Here is a 21,147-nt window from a genome sequence, read left to right as displayed (position 1 = left end):
TCTTCAGCATCCACTATTTCATAAGTAGCAACCTCAGAGGGAGGTTCTCAGTTTGAATGCCCACATGGCCTCCATATTTTTTCCATATGATTCTTGCAAAGTTCCCAAAACTAAAGAGATGTTCAACTGTTTCTAGGGCATGCATAGAACAAAAGACACACCTGGTAACTGTTGGGTTGCTGAACATCTGCACCCTATCATTAGTTGGAAGCTTATTTCTGAGTGCTCTCCACAAGCAGAAGGACCACTTGAAAGGAATCTTCCTATGCCAAGTCATCCTGTTGGTGAAGTTGGGGGGTTTTTTCCTTTCTAATGAGATCCCATGCAGAAGCACAAGTAAAGTTGCCCCTGACTGTAAGTGTCCATATAGGTTTGTCATGAAGGTCAGGATTGAAGTGGATGATTGTCTGCATGATCTCTCGAATTTTATGAGTTGGGGCAGTTTCATTAAGTTTTTGAAGGTCCCAATGGCCTTCATTCCAAAAATAGGACATAGATATGTTGCCAGGTCTACCCCCCTCATTTCTGATGTATGCCAGTGGCCCAGAGCCAAGCCAATTATCCCACCAAAAACTACATTCCCCATTATGAAGCCTCCAGTGGATTACTGTTTTTGCTTGTCTCTTATTGAACATCAATCTTTTCCATGCTTGTGATTGGCTTGTGTCCCATTTCTTAGATATGGGGTTTGATCTTTGGCAGTACTTTGCCTTCAGGAAAGAGCTCCAAAGAGATTTTGCTGATCTGAAATGCCATCATTGCTTGAGTTTCATGGCTTTACAGGAGTCATTAATAGTTCTAAAACCTATACCACCTTCACTGGTGGGGAAAGATAGCTTAGACCATGAGGCCCAGTGGTACTTGTGTTTGTCCTTATCCATTCCCCAAAAAAAGTTAGCTGCTAACCTTTCAATTTGCTTCATGACAGTCTTTGGAGGAGATACTGCTTAGAGAAGGTGAATTGGTAAGGATTGAAGCACATACTTGATCAAAGTTGCCCTGCCACCATAGGATAGTATCTTGCCATGCCAACCTTTGATCCTGCCTACCACCTTAGAGATGAGACCACTGAAGTACATTATTCTGATCCTACCAGTATACAGAGGGCAGCCCAGGTATGTGAGTGATGAATCTTTTCTAGAAAATCCTATCTCTGCTTGAATTCTTCTGATTGTGGCTAGAAGGATTCATGGAGAAAACTATTTCCTTGAGCTCTGTCATAGAAGGATCCTTGGTGGGAATGGCATTGTCATCACTAGAGATCATGGTTGGAATTATGGAAAGCAGGTCTTCCCTAATGACCGAACCAGGGTCTGTGAAGAGGTCTTGGAAGTAGCCACAAGCAGCCTTCCCAATATTTTCATCACCTTGAATCCATTCACCTTCCTCATTCTTGATTTTGTGGATGAACAACTTCTTTCTTCTTCCTCTGATTAAACTATGGAAGTATCTAGAATTGGCATCCCCTTCTTTGAACCATTTGAGTTGTGTTTTATGTTTCAGAACTTCCTGCTCAACCTTCAAATGTCTAACATATTGAGCCTTAAGCTCATTGATTGTTGCTCTATCAGTATCATTGTTTGTATGAGTCCATATCATCTCTACATCCTTCACCTTTTGTTCAAATTCTTTAGGTTTTTGGAAGATGTCCCCATATTCTGGTGAAACACCCACATAGCATTGCCTCTAACATCTTTGTTCCAGATTTTAGAAACCAATGGTAGAAAGCTTTTGTTGTCCACCCAACAGTTGAGGAATTTGAAGTACTTTTTGCCACTATATTGTCTTGTATGAAGTTCTAAGAGTAGGGGGTTGTGATCTGATCCTGTTGAAGCTAAATGAGAGATTGTGGCAGCAGGAAAGGCTTCCAACCAGTGATCATTGGCTAGTCCCTTATCTAACCTTTTCCATACAATAGAACATTGCCCCTTCCATTAGACCATGTGACTTTAGGACCATAGAAACCCAAATCCACAAGGCCACAGTCCTCCATCATGCTCAAAAAATCAAGACTCTTGGACATCTGGTATGGAATGCCACCAATCTTTTTTTCTACAGAAGCAATGATATTAAAGTCTCCTATGACACACCATGGTACACTGCAGTTTGTTGATTTCTGCCTTAAAACTTCCCACAGTGGCCTTCTGAGAACTGGTTTACATTTGGCATAAATGACTGTTAGGTGAAATAAGTTGCCATTTTCAACATGCTTCATCTCCAAAGACAGTTGTTGCTCATCATGATCTAGGACCTTGGCAGTGAATTCCTTATCCCAAAAAACCCAGATCTTATCATTGACATTAGAAGCAGCTTCATGCATTGAGAGTTGGATTTTGAAGGAGTTGATGTGAGAGTTGTCTAAAAAAGGTTCAAAGACAGCTATGAAAGAAAGTTTGTGGATCTATTTCAGGAGTTTGAGCCTTTCAATGGCTCTAGAGGTCCTGATGCCTCTTACATTCCAAATGATTGTACGAATCATTGGAAGGAGGGTTTTAGGATGTGTTTTGGTGGGACGCTGCTACTTATATTTCTAGCAGCTTTGCTCCTGGTTAACCTTGGTGAGGGGCTCTTTCTGGGAGGAACTGTTGCAGAAGCAGCATTTTTTTGGTTTGACTTTCCATTCACTGCAGCAATCAGGAGTTCACAATGTTGTTCCTTTTCAAGATCATCATCACTGGAATCATGATCAACATCTTGTTCCCCAATTACTTCATCTTCTAATTCAATTGGTCTGTACTCATCTTGCTATGGAGTGTCTAGAGGGTTCAAGTGATGGTTTTTTCTGGGAGTGCTAGTAGGAACTGAGGTGGATTTGTGTATTTTGGATGTGGTGTTTTCATCATTGGTGGGAAGGTCTGATTCATTACCATCTAAAGTTGGTTCTTTATTGGGTAACAGAGGTTGGGAAAGGGAAGGATTGACTATTACTGAATTCCTGTAAACAGGGGATTCCTCTGTTGCATTAGGATCAGGCCTGAATTTTTTCTGGATTGTTGGGCTCAAAAACTGGGTACTATCAGGTGGTTCATTGATGTTGATTCCTGTATTTTGTTTCCTCATTTCTTGCCTTCTCTTTTGATTGGGTTTATTTTTTGGTTTAAGAGGTTGTATGTTGAAATCAGTTGCCTTAGATTTTCCTTTCATTAGCCTCCTGATATGATCATCATCCTGAACTGAGAATTCCTCTTCAGAACTAGTAACATCACAATGCTCAGGTTCCTCAAAGAAATGGACATAATGAGGATCATGGCTGGGAACAGTGGTAGCAGGGGTTTGACAGTCCAACCTAGGGTCAGCCAATTGTGCACTTGCACACTCATGCAAAACATGAGGAACTCCTACGCCTGAAGGTACCCCTTCCTATATTTCTATAGGTTTCCCCTGACAATTCTCCATCCCTCCTTGAGCTTCTTTATCAGATAGAACAACAGGGGGGGATTGGGGTTGGGATACAGGATTCTAGGCACCAGAATCATTCACAACTGCATTAGCAGTTACAGGAAGAGCACTGCCTGAATGCTGATTGGAGTTAATCAGTTGATCAGATGCAGGAACTGCATTAGCATTTACATGAACAGCTGATTGATTTGGTTGTTGTCTTGGCATGTAAACCTGCTGCTGCTTCTTATTTTGAGAGTTCCCTTTGAAATTTTTTCTTTTTTGTGTTTGCCAGTCATCTTTTGGTGGAGCTGTTTCTTCATTTTGAACTTGATTCTCCTTTTGGTGTTCTGCTGCCTTTGAGTTACTAGTTTGGTCTTGCCCACCTCTTTTGATTTTTTCTTGTTGCTTGTTATGTTGATGTTATTTACTGGTGGAGGGGTTTTCTGTGGATTTCTGTTGGAGATTGGATTGAGAGGTTGATGCTGTGCCTTCTTTTTCTTCCTTTTTTCTCTGATTTTCAATATCCCCGAACTTGACTGGGCAGGCTTGCACTGAGTGACCAAGGTGTCTGTAGCGGGTGCAATAGTAGGAAGGTTGTCATATTGAACTTCAAGCCATTGACCATCACCATTTACATCTTGATCTTCATCATATCCTAACCAAACATGAGTTGCTCTTTCCTTAGTGAGGTCAATCTGCATCTTTACCTTAACAACACTGCCTCTAGTCTTCTGAAAAGATGCTAGATCAAGGAATAGAGCCTTTCCTACTGGAGATAACAAAGAAGTGAGTATCTCCATATAGTAGAGGTGCCATGGCAATTCAAGTATCATAACCCATATTGGAACAATTGGAGAGTCCTCATTGGGCTTGAAGATAGGGTTCCATGCTTCAATTCTCATCATTTGACCTTGAATGTACATGAATTGTTTAGACCAAACAGTAGAATGGTCATATTCATTGTCAAGGTCAATGTACACTGTCTTTGCATTGAGGTGGGCTATTTTAACTCCTCCCTTGAGTTCAGTCTGAGCAATAAAGCTCTTCCTGATGACTTCCATCCTTGGCATAGTGTGCTGAAATTTACCAACAACTGTGAACTTACATCTATCAGCAAATGTGACCATATAGTCCTCCTTTTTAAAGATCACAACAGGTTTACCCTGCTTGGTTGTGATAACTGGTGATGTGAACTTTAATGGAGCAATCTCAGTTTCATGCCTGGCCCTCAGTCTTGTAGCATATGAGTGAGTAACTATTGGGGGTGGTGGGGGGGCTTGATTTGCTGACTGCTGAGGTTTATTTTGATTGGTAGGAGGCTGGGGATTGGTGTTGGTGGGATTGTTTGGGAGTGTGGGTTGAGCAGGTGGTGCTGGGAATTTACCATTTTTCTTTTGGTTTTTCTTTGGATTGTTTGGTTTATCAAAGTTTGAGGACACTTTAGGTGGTGTAGCAGGGTTGCTGTTGGATAGTTGCTGAGCTGAGGTTTTAATGTGATCAATATTTTGGACAGGTGCAGGAGATGAAGTGTTACCAATTGTTATCTGAGATTGGTTCTGTGGCTCAAAATTATTCAATTGATATTCAGATAATTGCCCAAGAGGCTCAAGGACGTTGGTGTGCACAGGCAGTTGCACAGCTGAAGAGGGCAGCAATTAGGCAGAGTTTTTTTGAAATGTTCCTTGCAATGTCTTTTGACGAGCAGCTTCCTGGAGCTCATGTGAAGCTTGTACATCAGTTTGATCACCTATTTGAGCTTCACAAATGGACTTGGCAATTGGTCGAGCACCTAAGGAACTTAACACTATAGATTCACCATTTTGAATATTCGAGGAGCTTGGCTCAATTATAATTGAGTTTGAAGGGTGGGAAACAGTCTCATGAGCTGCAGGAGTAGTTTGGCATTGGTTTTGGTTCAATTGGTTCACCGGAACACCATGCACGGCCAACTGTTGAACTTCTGAACTTCTCAATTGATCGTGGTGATCAGTTGGTGTGTTTGATTGACTTGAAACTTTGCAAACCTATTCTTTAGATGATGTGGAGGGATTACCAATTAGTGGTTGTGAACGGAATGGCCCAGAAGCGAGGGTGTCATTTTGTCGAGCACATGAAGAAGTTGAGCTGCCTGGGATCAAGGATTGCAAGATTGAACCAGTTGATTGATACCCATATAAAATTGATGGCACTAAACTATTGTCCTCATCAATACGAGCCTTTTGGTACCAAGCATTTTCAATTTGACCGGCTGAAGCTCCATTTCCGGTCACCGGAATTTTTTTGTAGATCGTTGGTAGTGATTCCCACGGTGGAATTGGCTAATTTTTGGTATGGAGGTGCACCTTGTGATGGAGAACATTCTCTAGAGTAGAATTCCATTTTTTGACCCAAAATCGCCATGGGAATTTTCAAAGCTCATAGGTAATTTTTTGCTACAGTGACCTCGACGCCCTTTTGAAGATTCGTAGCAATTAGGATAGAAACTTGGACAGATTCATGTACGTTTGTGTGCGCCTTTGAGAGATGCTTCTTTTTCATCTTGTCCGGTGGTTTTCCACTGGTGGAGGACGGAACAGTGGCCATTTGACCACTGCCGTGTTACTGTAGCGATATATCGCGTGTACGGAGAGAATTTTTTATTTTGGGCGTCGGTTAAATTAGGGATGATGGCAGATTCTATAGTCAAGTGAAGGAAAGGACAAGAGGTGACAGTCCTTGACAATAGTGTATAAGCCATAAAGTCATATCCTCATTTCGAGAAATGAGTTGGCGACACCAACGTGATTACCAGAAGAAAAAGTTAGACCCTTGGAGTTATAGAAATGTAACGACCCGACCGGTCGTTTTGAGCATTTGCACTTCGCTCGCTAGTTCTCGGGCATGACTAGCCCCATAAGGTCTATTATGACTTATGTAAATCGTCGGTTTTGGTTTTTAGGTTAATCGGAATAGATATGGAAGAATGATTCTCAGCTGGAAGCTTTAAATTTGAAAGGTTTGACCCAGTCTTGACTTTTTATTATTCGATCTCGGATTTAGATTTTTATGATTTGGTTAGCTCTATTAGGTGATTTTGGACTTAGGAGCGTGAGCAATTTGGAGGTCCGTGGTAGATTTAGGCTTGAATTGGCGAAAATGGAATTTTGGCGTTTTCCGATTAGTAGTGGAAATCTTGATATCAGGGCCGAAACGGAATTCCGGAAATTGGAGTAGGTCCGTTGTGTCATTTGGGATGTGTGTGCAAAAATTTCAGGTCATTCGGAGGTGATTTGATAGGTTTCGCCGTTGTTTGTGGAATTTGGAAGTTTCTAAGCTCTTAGGCTTGAATCCTAGGTCGATTTGGTGTTGTTTTGAGTGATTCGAAGGCCAGACTAAGTTTGAATGATGTTATGGGATGTGTTGGCATGTTTGGTTGAGGTCCCGAGGGTCTCGGGTGTGTTTCAGGTGAGTTTTGGGCGAGTCCGGGCATTTTTGGAACTCAGGCATGGTTCTGGCATTTGTTTTTCGCTGTGGGGGAAGGGATTTTCCGCTGAGGGAGATGGATTTTCGCTGAGGCGGAGTAGGGAGCGCTGAGGCGGAAAATGGGGCGCTGAGGCGCTCCAGGGAAAGAATCCGCAGGTTCATTGGTACAACTTCGGAAGCTTATATCTTTTGATCTACAAGGACTTTTGAGATGATTTAAAAAGAAAAGTTGTAGTCCTTCGTGTCTAGTTTCCAGAAAGTTAAAGAAATCATAATTTGGACATCTGTAGAGAAAGTTATGGCCAAAATACTAAGGCCTGTCTGTGCAGCCACCAGAAGCGCGGTCAGCGGTGATTTACCGCGGTCAGCGGTGATGGGAATCTGAAAGGTGCACTATAAAAACGAGATTTGGGGTTTTATTTCATATTTTGACCTAGAGAGCTTAGGCTTTGGCGATTTTTTGAGGGATTTTCAAGAAAATCGTCGGGGTAAGTGATTTTAACTCAATTTTGGCTGAAATACAAGATTATAACGTTGGATTCATCATTTGAGTAGAGATTTAAGGTGAAAATTTGGGGGAAAATTGTGGAACTTCATAAAATGAATATTTGGGATTTGAAAGCCGATTCGGAGTCGGAATTGAGTGAAACTAGTATGGATAGTCTCATAATTGAATGGGTTGTCAGATTTTGAGACTTTGGTCAGATTCTGAGACGTGGGCCCGGGGGCCGGGTTTGAGCAATTTCGGGATTCTTGAGTTAATTTGATTATTTTTGCTTGGGCTTTGTTCCTTTAGCGTATATTGATGATAATATACTGTTTTGGTTAGATTTGGATTATTTGGAGGCCGATTCGAGAGGCAAAGGCATCGCGGGCTAGAGTTTGGACCGGTTTGAGGTAAGTAATGATTGTAAATGTTGTCCTGAGGGTATGAAACCCCGGATTTCACATGTTATGCTACTTTAAGGTGACACACACGTTAGATGACGAGCGTGGGGTCGGGCACCATTGGGGATTGTGACTTGGTCCGTCCCGTACGACTATTAAGTCGTGTATTTGATTGAAAACTGTTTGATATCATTGTGTTTTGGAAAGTATTACTATGTTTTGGGCTGAATGCCATATTTGGGCCTAGTGCCAACTGTCTAGACCCTTAGGGGCTTTTTACTACTATTCCTCACTATTTTTGACTTAATATTTGTACTCAATCATGCTGTATTTTACTGATTTCATAACCCAGCCGTATTTACTCCGTTTTGACACTTTAAATGATATTTTGGGATGAGTTTCCTGTTTTACTGTTGCCCAAGTGGCTTGAGAGGTTTCTGACTGAGTGAGACCGAGGGCTTGTGTTGTGAGGATATTATGCGATCGGGCTGTACGCCACAACAGGTTGTTACTGATTTGTGATATTGTGAGGCCGAGGGCCTGATTGATTTATGCCACGAGGTGGCTTGTTGTTATGTGAGGCCGAGGGCCTGATTGATTTATGCCACGAGGTGGCTTGTCGTTATGTGAGGCCGAGGGCCTAATTGTTTATGCCACGAGATGGCTTGTTATAGTGCTTGGGCTCTAGGAGCCCCTCCGGAGTCCAAACACCCCCAGTGAGCGCGGGTACCCAGTGTGAGTGATGTGATATAGCCCGAGGGGCTGTTGTTGATTTATATTGTTGCCCGAGGGGCTATTGTTGATTTATATTCTTCTCTGAGGGGCTGTTGTTGATTCATATTGTTGCCCGAATGGCTGATTATGAGTGATTGTGAGGTAGCCCGAGGGGCTGGTTCTGTTAATATTTCGCCCGAGGGGCGGTTTATGATTCATTTTCCCCGAGGGGCTATATACGAGTGAGTTTTTGGCCGAGGGGCCGACTATGTTTTCATCATTTCTACTCACTGTTTCATCACTTGTTTGAAAACTGCTGAAAGATGTTTTAAATGGATTTTCACACATCTTCAAATGATTTCTACCGAAAACTGGATTTTTAACGAAATGGTTTGATTTATATATATTGTTTTGGAGACACATTGTGCTTACTGTGGTGTTGTGACGTGGATTATGTGTTTTCTTACTGCTCAGTCTTTATTTACTCTTATCACTTACTGAGTTGGCATACTCACATCACTCCCTGCACTTTGTGTGCAGATTCAGGTATTTCTGAACCCGGTAGCGGGTGTTGATTACTCAATGGCAGGTTCATCGGAGATAGTAAGGTAGCTGCCCGGTGTTCGCAGCCCTGCTCTTCCCCCTCTTATCTTCCTTAGACTGTTATAGTATATTTTTAGACTCTTCATTGTATTCAGATCTTAGTAGAAGCTCGTGAGTTGTGACACCCCGATGTCGGGCTTGTGTTGTTTTTCTTCCGCACTGGTTATCTAGACTTATATTATGAGATTTTGTTAATTAATGGCTTAAAAATGACTTTTATAGAGTAGTTTGATTTGGGAATTGTGCCGGCTGGCCTAGTTTCACGATAGGCGCCATCACGACCGGGTCGGTTTTAGGGTCGTGACAAGTCGGTATCAGAGCCTAGGTTACGTAGGTCTCACGAGTCATGAGCAGGTTTAGTAGAGTCTCGTGGATCGGTACGGAGACGTCTGTACTTATCTTCGAGAGGCTTCAGATCCTTTAGGAAATCCCACATTCTTGAATTCTTATCGTGTGTCCTTGATTCAGCTTGAAATGTAACTCTTTGAATTCCTTCCACGCGTTTGTATGCGCGCATGAGCGCTCGATATTAGCTGTGTGTCGATGGCTTGTGATTCCCTGATCGAGGGGCGAGATGTGATTTCTGTGTGTTGATGTTGGGCCAGTCTGGAGGACTTGAGGTCGAGCTCTGCTTGTAGCTTGATCACTGAGGTGTTGATTGTGTGAGCACGTGCTTCTGGATTTATATGTTCGGTAGTGTCCCTATTAGTGGAAGTGATGACTGGATGGCTATGTGAAGAGTATGATGTGACTGCGAGATGTGTTCATATGATTTAAATGTGATGAGAAGGGTCTGCTTGAGGATAGAAAGAACTATTTGGTGCTCGATGTCCATCTTGATTGGATATATAGCCCCGAGTTATAGGTGTGTGAAGGATCTTTTCATGTTGTCCAGTTGGGGAGTGGAGTAGATTTCATGTTACGGTATAAGTTTAGACTCTCGAAGATTTAGTGATTTCGTGATGTCTATGACGATGGAAGGGTATGAAGAGATGTTAGTTTGAGGCGAAGCAGGTGGGTTATCTCGTGTGGAGTGTTCTGAAGTTTGCGTGATCCTTATGTTGTTTGTTGGAAGACCTCTTTTACCAGTGAAATATATGTGTTGCAACTTGAATTTGGTTCGCTTAAAAGAGTGGGCTTGACTGTTACGAGGGTGAATGCGAGATTTGTAGAAGATTTGAAGTACTAGATGGCTTGTGTTGCACGAGCTTATGAAGGGTTGAGTTTAATCACACTATGGTATTATGGCGGTATTGGAGTATAGGCATTGTGAGTTATTGTGTGTTATGTTCTATGGCTTTGAGCCAAGTGGGGGAGTCTGCTATCGATCAGTTGATTGCATGGTTATGTGCTATGTTGGTTCCAGTTCGAGGCATGCTGGTGAATCAGTTATGGCTTACAGAGGTTGAGATCGAGGATGACTCGAGTAAAGGAAATTTTGGATGGGGGTTGTGTTATGCTTTATGAGTGTATAAGAATCATGGAATGACTTGAGTTGTTATTGGTGAAGGATGTAATGTGCATGGAGCAGGAAATTATTTGGTCGCATTAAGGTAGGGTTACATTCCGTGGTGTTGGAGTGCTGATGGAGCACAGGTCGTCCGGTCCGTTTGATCAGTCTAATTGAGGTTTGAGCAGAGTGGATGACTCCCGAGAGTGGTTTAAAGGGTTCAAGATTCACATGTAGCAATTTGGGGATCTTCAGGATGTGTATGGGCTAGAAAGTGAGGTTTGCATTGGAGGGTGTCAAGACTTGGGACATTTCTGTATCATTATGGATTCTACATATCAGTATTAGGAAGGTGAATGTAATGACTTTATATTCATAGGAAGTCGCTTTAGGGTAAGTATTCGGAAGGTGGTGCTCTTGGGGATATTTGAGAGAGTATTCAACGGCGTATGAGCCTTAGACAGTGTGGTTTTATGCTTGGGTCTCGTGTGGTGAGTCTGGGTTGAGGATTGCGGTATCATGGCAAGGAAAAGTATCAATTCGAAGGTAAATCAGAAGAAACTTGGGGTAAATAGGACAGCTTGGTAGTAGGTCGGATCGGCATAGTAAGGGATATGATTAGTTCTTTGGGTGCTTATAAGGTAATGAGTTTCTACAGATGTCTCGTGGCAATGCTCTTGGGTTTGTGGTGACTTGCATAGTTTGGATGAGCTAAGAGGATTCAGTCATGACGGTTTGGTTTTGTGCAAATGGGATTTGGAGAGTTCTTGATGGTTTTCTACCACGGTTAGAGATGTACATTTTCTACTGGCGTGAGGAGCATGTGACGGATAGTGATTTCTTCTAGATGGGATCAAATGGAATGTTCTTGGCTAGTTGAGTGCATAGTTGCTTGTGGTTTGGAGTGGATTATGAAGTTCTCACATTTATCATAGGATGTCATAGTATGTGCGGTATGTTGTGTAGGATTGAGATTGGCATGTGTAAGGTCACAGTTCAGTTCTGAAAGGAAAGTCATAAATTCTTAGGCAGCACGGGCAGTTTCAGATGATTAGGCAAATGATATTGCTAATTTATGTGGCTTGAAGAGGGCATACATTTCAGAAAGGATAATGTGATTGAGTTAATAATACATCATAGGTATTGTGGCACTCTCTTGTTTGATCGACTGCTGATATTCGAGTTTGCTTGGTGGCACAGAAGAATTTAAGGAGTATCCCTCGTGGAGTGATTGGGTATTAGAGGTGTGTTATATATTCAGATGGTGGAATTGGGATCGGATATGGTGATTCGTGTGCTATATGGATTTAGAGATTGGGAGTTCTCATAAACAGGCTATGTTGTGGTTGTGGGTCGCGTGTGGCGGCCTTGTGTGGTGACTATCGGGGGTTTGGAGACCCAAGTGGATCCTTTGTTGCTTAGTATGTTAGATTTTGATGTGATATTAGGTATGGACTGGTTGTCTCCATGTCATGTTATTCTGGACTGTTGCGCTAAGATGGCGACGTTGGCTATGCTGGGGATGCCACGGATTAAGTGGCGAGGTTCGACGGATTATGTTCCCAGTAGGATGATTTCATATTTGAAGACCCAGCGGATGGTTGGGAAGGGTTGTCTTCTTATTTGGCCTTTGTGAGGGATTTTCCGGATGTGTTTCCTACGGCAGGGCATGCCGCCGGATAGGGTTGTTGATTTCGGTATTGATTTGGTGCCGGGCACCAAATCGTATGGCACCGGCGGAGTTAGGGGAGTTGAGGGAGCAGCTTCAGGAACTCCTTGCTAAGGGGTTCATTGGTAGGCCAAAATGGATGTGTGTTCTGCATCGAGTCGGCTTTGTTGACTCCGAGTTGCTATTGTTGAAGGATGTGTTGATTTGATTGCTATTGAGCTTATTAGTGTTCTGGGGTGATCTATGAGTTACCTTTCCATGTTGCGAGGTGTTATGATTTGTTGGTTACAGGCACATATGGTGTGGTTCTATTGGGTCTCATAGTTGAATTCGAGCGGGAAGGGTATTGGATATTGCTTGGTGGATGGCGTAACGGTTGTGTCCTTTCAGGTTTGTGTGGTGTATGTCATTTGCTTCACCGTGGTTATGATGATTTTCTTTTAGTACTAGACATCAAATTGCGCATGGTTGTTGATTTTGAGCATAGTGACTTGAGGTGTTTCATGTAGACAGTGTTTGGATAGGGTTGCGCGTGGCAGCAAAGTTACGTGGAGGTATGATCCTTCGGGGTTAGATTCGTGTGTTCTGGTTCTACGATGTGTGATGGGTTCTCAGCATTGTGTGGTGGTGGTACTGGTGAGCTTGCGGTACAGCTCTCTCATTTTGAGTCATTTTTTTTCCCATGATTCGAGTACATTTGGACTGTTGCTTATTGGCGCGCGGGTCGCAAGGGTTGTGGATCTAGATTATATCGATGTGTCATGTCACTAGAGTAGTCGTGTTGGATGAGATGAGGTCATTGAGAACTAGAATGAATACTATCGAATTCGATTTCAGCACGTTGAAAGGATAATATCGGGATTCGGCTTAGAAATTTACTATAGTCCTTGCCAAAGGAGAGGGAGCTTCATGAATGGTTGATTTGAGGAATGGTTATGACTTTTTGCGTGTTTCTTTCATCATTTGGTAGTATACGAAAGTGTTGAAATGAGACTTTATTTGATAAGAGGTTTATTTTTGGTATTCGGTTGTTGTGTGCGGCTGCCGTGATTTGAAGTTATCGCTATGAGTGATTGAGTTATGTGGTATATCATGTAATTGCATCTAGGGTTACAGATATGGTTTGTTACAGCTTGTTCGGACTTATCCAGCGTATAGATGAGAGATTCTGATATTATAGATAAGTATTGAAATGGAAATTTGGTTCTAAGGTTCATGGGCTTGGTTGGATTGCGAAATTTTAGTCATGTTGCGTTATCAGACCTGTATGGGACAGGGTGACGTGGGATCACCCCCGGGTATATGCATGGTAAGGTTATACAGCAATTTGTTGGCTTTGGAACAACTCTGGGCACGTTCGAGGACGAACGTATGTTTAAGTGGGGGAGGATGTAACGACCCGACCGGTCGTTTTGAGCATTTGCACTTCGCTCGCCAGTTCTCAGGCATGACTAGCCCCGTAAGGTGTATTATGACTTATGTAAATCGTCGGTTTTGGTTTTCAGGTTAATCGCAATAGATATGGAAGAATGATTCTCAGATGGAAGCTTTAAATTTGAAAGGTTTGACCCAGTCTTAACTTTTTAGTATTCGATCTCGGATTTGGATTTTTATGATTTGGTTAGCTCCGTTGGGTGACTTTGGACTTAGGAGTATGTTCGGAATGTAATTTGGAGGTCCATGGTAGATTAGGCTTGAATTGGCGAAAATGGAATTTTGGCATTTTCCGGTTGGTAGTGAAAATCTTGATATCGGGGTCGGAATGGAATTACGGAAATTGGAGTACATCCGTTGTGTTATTTGGGACATGTGTGCAAAATTTTCAGGTCATTCGGAGGTGATTTGATAGGTTTCGGCGTTGTTTGTGGAATTTGGAAGTTTCTAAGTTCTTAGGCTTGAATCCTAGGTCGATTTGGTGTTTTGGTGTTGTTTTGAGTGATTCGAAGGCTCGACTAAGTTTGAATGATGTTATGGGATGTGTTGGCATGTTTGGTTGAGGTCCCAGGGGCCTCGGGTGTGTTTCAGGTGAGTTTTGGGCGAGTCCGGGCATTTTCGGAACTCAGGCATGGTTCTGGTGTTTAATTTTTGCTGTGGGGGAAGGGGTTTTCCGCTGAGGGCGATGGATTTTCGCTGAGGCGGAGTAGGGAGCGTTGAGGCGGAAAATGGGGCGCTAAGGAGCTCCAGGGAAAGAATCTGCAGGTTCATTGGTCTGACTTCGGAAACCTATATCTTTTGATCTACAAGGAATTTTGAAATGATTCAACAACGAAGGTTGTATCCCTTAGTGTCTAGTTTCCAGAAAGGTAAAGAAATCATATTTTGGACATCTGTAGAGAAAGTTATGGCCAACATACTAAGGCCTGTTTGTGCAGCCACCAGAAGCGCGGTCAGCGGTGATTTTCCGCGGTTAGCGGTGATGGGAATCCGAAAGGTGCACTATAAATACGAGACTTGGGATTTTATTTCATATTTTGACCTAGAGAGCTCGGGCTTTGGCGATTTTTTGGATTTTCAAGAAAATCATTGGGGTAAGTGATTCCAACTCAATTTTGGCTAAAATACAAGATTATAACGATGGATTCATCATTTGAGTAGAGATTGGGGTGAAAATTTGGGGGAAAATTGTGGAACTTCATAAAATGAATATTTGGGATTTGAAAACCGATTCGGAGTCGGAATTGAGTGAAACTAGTATGGATAGTCTCGTAATTGAATGGGTTGTCAGATTTTGAGACTTTGGTCAGATTCTGAGACGTGGGCCCGGGGGCCGGGTTTGAGCAATTTCGGGATTCTTGAGTTAATTTGATTATTTTTGGTTGGGCTTTGTTCCTTTAGCATATATTGATGATAATATATTGATTTTGGTTAGATTTGGAGCATTTGGAGGCCGATTCGAGAGGCAAAGGCATCGCGGGCTAGAGTTTGGACCGGTTTGAGGTTATTAATGATTGTAAATGTTGTCCTGAGGGTATGAAACCCGGATTTCACATCGTTATGCTACTTTGAGGTGACTCACACGTTAGATGACGAGCGTGGGGTCGGGCACCGTTGGGGATTGTGACTTGGTCCGTCCAGTACGAGTATTTGATTGAAAACTATTTGATATCATTGTGTTTTGGAAAGTATTACTATGTTTTGGGCTGAATGTCATATTTGGGCCTAGTGCCAAGTGTCTGGACCCTCAGGGGCTTTTTACTACGATTCCTCACTGTTTTTGACTTAATATCTCTACTCAGTCACGCTGTATTTTACCGATTTCATAACCCAGCCGTATTTACTCCGTTTTGACACTTTAAATGATATTTTGGGCTGAGTTTCCTATTTTACTGTTGCCCAAGAGGCTTGAGAGGTTTCTGACTGAGTGAGGCCGAGGGCCTGTGTTGTGAGGATATTATGGGATCGGGCTACGTGCCGCAACAGGTTGTTACTGATTCGTGATATTGTAAGGCCGAGGGCATGATTGACTTATGCCACAAGGTGGCCTGTTGTTATGTGAGGCCGAGGGCCTGATTGATTTATGCCACGAGGTGGCTTGTCGTCATGTGAGGCCGAGGGCCTAATTGTTTATGCCACGAGATGGCTTTTTATAGTGCTTGGGCTGTAGGAGCCCCTCCGGAGTCCAAACACCCCCAGTGAGCGCGGGTACCCAGTGTGAGTGATGTGATATAGCCCGAGGGGCTGTTGTTGATTCATATTGTTGCCCTAGGGGCTGTTGTTGATTTATATTGTTCCCTGAGGGGCTGTTGTTGATTCATATTGTTGCCCGAATGGCTGATTACGAGTGATTGTGAGGTAGCCCGAGGGGCTGGTTCTATTGATATTTCGCCCGAGGGGCGGTTTATGATTCATTTTCCCCGAGGGGCTATATACGAGTGAGTTTTTGGCCGAGGGGCCGACTATGTTTTCATCATTTCTACTCACTGTTTCATCACTTGTTTGAAAACTGCTGAAAGATGTTTTAAATGGATTTTCACACATCTTCAAATGATTTCGATTGAAAACTGGATTTTTAACGAAATAGTTTGATTTATATATACTGTTTAGGAAACACACTGTGCTTACTGTGGTGTTGTGACGTGGAGTATGTGTTTTCTTACTGCTCAGTCTTTATTTACTCTTATTACTTACTGAGTTGGCGTACTCACATTACTCCCTGCACCTTGTGTGCAGATTCAGGTATTTCTAAACTCGGTAGCGAGTGTTGATTACTCAGTGGCAGGTTCATCGGAGATAGCAAGGTAGTTGACCGGCGTTCGCAGCCCTGCTCTTCTCCCTCTTATCTTCCTTAGACTGCTATAGTATATTTTTAGACTCTTCGTTGTATTCAGACCTTAGTAGAAGCTCATGACTTGAGACACACCCATGTCGGGCTTGTGTTGTTTTTCTTCCGCACTGGTTATCTAGACTTATATTATGAGATTTTGTTAATTAATGGCTTAAAATGACTTTTATAGAGTAATGGTTTGATTTGGGAATTGTGTCCGCTGGCCTAGTTTCACGATAGGCGCCATCATGACCGGGTCGGTTTTAGGGTCGTGACAAGAAATTAGTATGGGCTAGTGAACAAGATACACTTAACATGAATTAGGGATCGGAAGATTTGATAATAGTCGACATCGTGAGGATTTTACTGATCGCGTTCCGAAAATAATAGAATGGAAAATAAAAGAATAATCTTTAAAGGTCATTCAGGAAGACGTTTCCTTAAAGCAAGCACTGTGAGCAGAGTTAAGCTTAAGGGACTAAGTGTGACAGTTACACTAGGTGTCACCCTCATGCGTAAGATATTCAGTTATCCTTGGTACAGAAGTGTTACTGCAAGGCGAGTAAGATGTCAGTGAAGCTGTGAAAAGACGCTAAAGATGATGAGGTAATTATGGAATAGAAAATGAAGAATGCGATAAAAAGGCGAAAGGAATGAGATTGCATTTTTTCAGATCCTACAGATATGTTATGACTCCAAAATGCCGGTATGAGGTAGTAAGGGCTCCCGGCAAGGATGTTAATTGGTAAATAAGTGTGAATGGACACTTGATGCATAAGGAGCCAATTCTAGGGGTAAGTTAAGGAGAGAAAAAGATAACCCAAGAGGGGTTACGCAAAATATAGATATGAGAATGGACCAACGAGTAGTCTACAGTTGATTTAGGAAGAGCCTAGTTATGTCTAGACAAGAGGTCACAAATAAATCAACAGATCATGCAAGATAAACATAGTGAACCCCAGCATAGGGAATTCAGTCTCGCAGATACGAGATCGCAATCCTAGAAAAAATTTCAGATACGAGTTGGGGTAGTTAAAGATACCGTATAAGTGTTACAGAAATAAAAGAAAGTGCCACTAGGGATAGAGTCAAGATTTCAGTTCAGAAGCAACCCTACGAGCACAATGGCGTGGAGCTAAGTAACTAAGGATAATTATAAGCGAGTAAGAATATCAAAAAATTCCTTCGGGGTATAAAATGTAATAAGCTTGTAGCTTTACTAGATTCAGAAGGTCTCCCTATATACTACAACGAAAGCTAGCTGAGTAAATAAGGATAAAGGCTTCAGCCTAAGCATAGTAACTTGAAGAAGAACTGGTCTTCTAACAACAGTCTCATGACAACATTGTATGCACACCACAAGAAAGTGGCACCTATCGTGGCTAATGAACAGGAAGAAAAAAATCAAAGGTGATGGTTGAGATCATATGAGTTACAGGAAATTCCAGTATTCGTGGGCAATAAGATAAGCCAAGTATTCATGCAACAAGTGGCAGAATGACCAGGAAAAGTAATTGCTTACATTTAAAGACAACTGAGAAGGCACTAAAGGAAATCTATGGTGATAGAAAGTTAAAAGAAGGTTGCGAGTAGTATAAATAGATATGTGTGGGTCGCAAGATAAAGTATCGTAGAGCAACAAGGTTTTAGGTAGATAGGAGTAAGGATAAGAAAAGGCGAGCGAGAAGGTGACGAGAATAGGTAAATCCTCGAGATTAAACCCATCAAAAGCAAGAGAGCTGATGGTTTTCGTAAGTAATAGAAAGCTCGATACAACCTGAATGAACTCAGAGGATTCTAAGACTATGAGCAATTAGAAGAGATGAAATGCTGCCCTGGTAGTAGAATAAGGGTGTAATTATAATAGATAAGAGGATGACGCTTAGGACTTTGATTGAGTAATGATTTAACGAGAAAGGGATTTCATGAATTTTACGGGATTAGAATACCCCCCATAAGATGAATCGCGTTGGGATGCTATGAAATACGGTTATTGAAGTATAGTATCGTCCCTAGGCTAATCAGGAAAATCACTTCAGATGTTCCCCTATGAGACGTGAGCCCTAGTGACAATGTATTACATAAGAGGTTTCAAGTTATCAGTGGTAAATTATAGGTCAACATTAAGGTGAATCATCAATAGATGGATAAAAGCTACTCCCTCCGGTTCATAATAAGTGTCCAATTTGCTTTTTCATTTTGGTTCAAAATAAGTGTCCAGTTATGTAATCAAGAAAGAATTCAATTTGTTTTTACAAAATAACCCCTACGTACATATCCCTAAAAAGTTTTTTTATTCCTCACATTAAATGTTTAAGTAGGGGTAGTTTAGTCATAGTAGGTATTTTTGTATAGAATTTAGTATTTTCTTAATGGGCGTGCTAAAAGCAAATTGGACACTTATTGTGAATCGGATGGAGTACAAAGTATGAGAAGAGATTAGGATGTCATTCTTAAAATGAACAGTAACGAGGAAGCATTAAAGGACTTAGATTTATACATATAGGATAAGCAGCAAGAGAGTAACCTGGAGTTGGGTAAAAGACCTCGGTAATAATACACCAAAGTAAGTGCTATGGTACAGTATAACCTACCTAGATGTAGTGAAGCTATAAGCATAGATAACCAAGGCTATGAAACAATATATAGCAACAGTCGTAAGTTCGACAACGTACCAAGCGAAGAACTTCAGTACACATATAGAGGCATAGAGGGACGGCTTGTCATAGTTCTGTATATGTTCACAAACTGAGGCCTAGAGATTGGATAAAAGATGGAGGAAAAAGGAGAGAAGAATCTCTAGGTGCTCATACAAGTACAGCGTCATACAGTCTGCATGACATAAGGTAGCAATAACTACGAGATTGGAAGAATTCCAACCACAAGTCGTGGCGTGAGAAAGAGGCCTGGGGGGGGGGGATGCCTCGGCGTTTGGATTTATTCACAAAACAGTTGCCTAGATGGAAAGGACAGTACTAAAGTATTCGTAAGAGCTATAGGTTATGACACTAATAAGCACATCAGTCAACATTCGAGGACTAATGATCCAAAGCGAGGAATGATGTTACACCCCGCATTTTCGTATGTGAGAGTACGTCGTAAGCCAATTGATGTAAGCTCCGGAATGAGATCCTCTTTGGAAGTATATAAAGTAAGTTAATCATGTTACCTTGGAGGCTAAAAATCTTTAAGATTGTGGATAACAAGTACCAAGAGGTTTGGAAGGCTTAAAAGCTAAACAAATTGAGGAAAATAAGTTTAGTCAAAAGTCGACAAGTTGGGAATGTTATAACATCTACTTTTGGGGTGAAACTAGGGTGCTTAACATGATAAGGTGGTTATGCTATGGGTTATTTTAGTCATATTATAGTCGTGTGTTACGTTTCTAAGTCAATCGAGTTGTTGGACAAAAGTTGGCAAAGGTCATCACAAGTTACATTCATAATGTGCTGAAAATTAGGTCAAATGTAGCTGCGATTTTCTCCCAATTTACTTCGAATTAAGGGATGATCCACATATCAAATTGAAGATCTACGAGTCTAGTTTCCAACTCATTAAATTTTTTGTAGATACGACATCGAAGTAGAGAGATATTCGCATTTTTGCGAGACCGCGCAAGCAGCTCCCAATGGGACCCGCTTAGGCGGTGGTTGACCTACTTCACTTTATAAACGATTTGGACACCTATTTTTTGCTCATTTTCGACTCAAATTCATCTCCAAACTTCTCCTAACCCTCCTAAATAGATACCATAAGGGTTTAAAGTGATTCCAAAGTGATTACACCATATTTCAACATCAAAAGTTAGTTTTAGTGAAGAGCAACACCTCTTTGAGGTTGTGTCGTCATTGAGGACAGTTGTGGGCTGTGTTTGGCTGAAATTTAAAGTTTTTGCTACTGTATAAGGTGAGTATAACAGTCTACTAATTGTGCTTAAGCTTGCTTGTTATGTTGGTTAAGTTTTAGGGTGATAAACAACAAGATAATACTTGGATTAGCTTAAGTCACTTCTATGGTGTTGTATTGCCATTGAGGACTGTTTTAAGCTAAACATAACTTGGATTTAGACTTGAAGCTACTGTAGGATGTATGTTTATTGTATTCTTTCATTTGCTTAAGGTTATCTTGATGTTGATTAAGTTAAATGGATGGACTAGACATGAACTAGTGAATAAAGTTGCTAAGTGAGGATAGTTGGAGTTGTGGATTGTTTCCTTTGTTATAAATATATGGTATAAGGATGTAATCATTGATGAATGATTTCATTATAATGTTAATGATACTGTTAAGTTAATGTAAGAAGTCTATAAGGGGTGATACGGGTTATACGGATTCCAATCGGAGCTTGCCACTCGTCGTGAAGTAGTTGTGACTTGTTGTTGTTATATAGTGTCTTGTTATTAATATCTATGACGCCTTTGTTACAGGGGATATGCTGCCAAAATTTACATAAATGAGCTACTAGTTTAAGTTGCAGACTTAGCCTTTACTCAACACAGATTTTGAATCTCCTTATGTTATGGTAGATTAAGTTGAGTTGTTTGAAGAATTGCTTAGAAGGTATTAAGGACTCAACGGAGTTAAGGTATGTTAAGGCACTTCCATCTTTCTTTTGGCATGATCTAAAGTGAAATTAACATAAACGATACGTTATTTTCATAACGGATACTCCTAGCAACTAAGGCTATCCATATTGTTCTTTCCTTATAAAGTCAT

At 41.5% G+C, this 21,147-nt stretch overlaps 1 protein-coding gene across 1 annotated transcript; it reads right to left on the bottom strand.

Annotated features, from left to right (window-relative positions):
• Nucleotides 1,138-2,320, bottom strand: LOC109230164. Its single transcript, XM_019395688.1, has 2 exons — nt 1,903-2,320; nt 1,138-1,658 (listed from the first exon to the last, which is right to left on the bottom strand). The coding sequence occupies exons 1-2, from the start codon at nt 2,318-2,320 to the stop codon at nt 1,138-1,140; spliced, it is 939 nt and encodes a 312-aa protein (XP_019251233.1).

Source organism: Nicotiana attenuata, chromosome 7 (assembly GCF_001879085.1).
Source record: "Nicotiana attenuata strain UT chromosome 7, NIATTr2, whole genome shotgun sequence".
Classification (NCBI taxonomy): Eukaryota; Viridiplantae; Streptophyta; class Magnoliopsida; order Solanales; family Solanaceae; genus Nicotiana; species Nicotiana attenuata.
The sequence above is the reverse complement of the archived record's forward strand: the minus strand, read 5'-3'. Positions and strand labels throughout refer to the sequence as shown.

Excerpts from the sequence above, each read along its gene's own strand:
- LOC109230164 (XM_019395688.1), bottom strand. The coding sequence starts at position 2,320 with ATGCATGAAGCTGCTTCTAATGTCAATGATAAGATCTGGGTTTTTTGG. Across the intron at positions 1,659-1,902 it reads TGTTCTATTGTATGGAAAAG|AATATGGGGACATCTTCCAA; the intron begins GTTAGATAAGGG and ends GTGTTTCACCAG.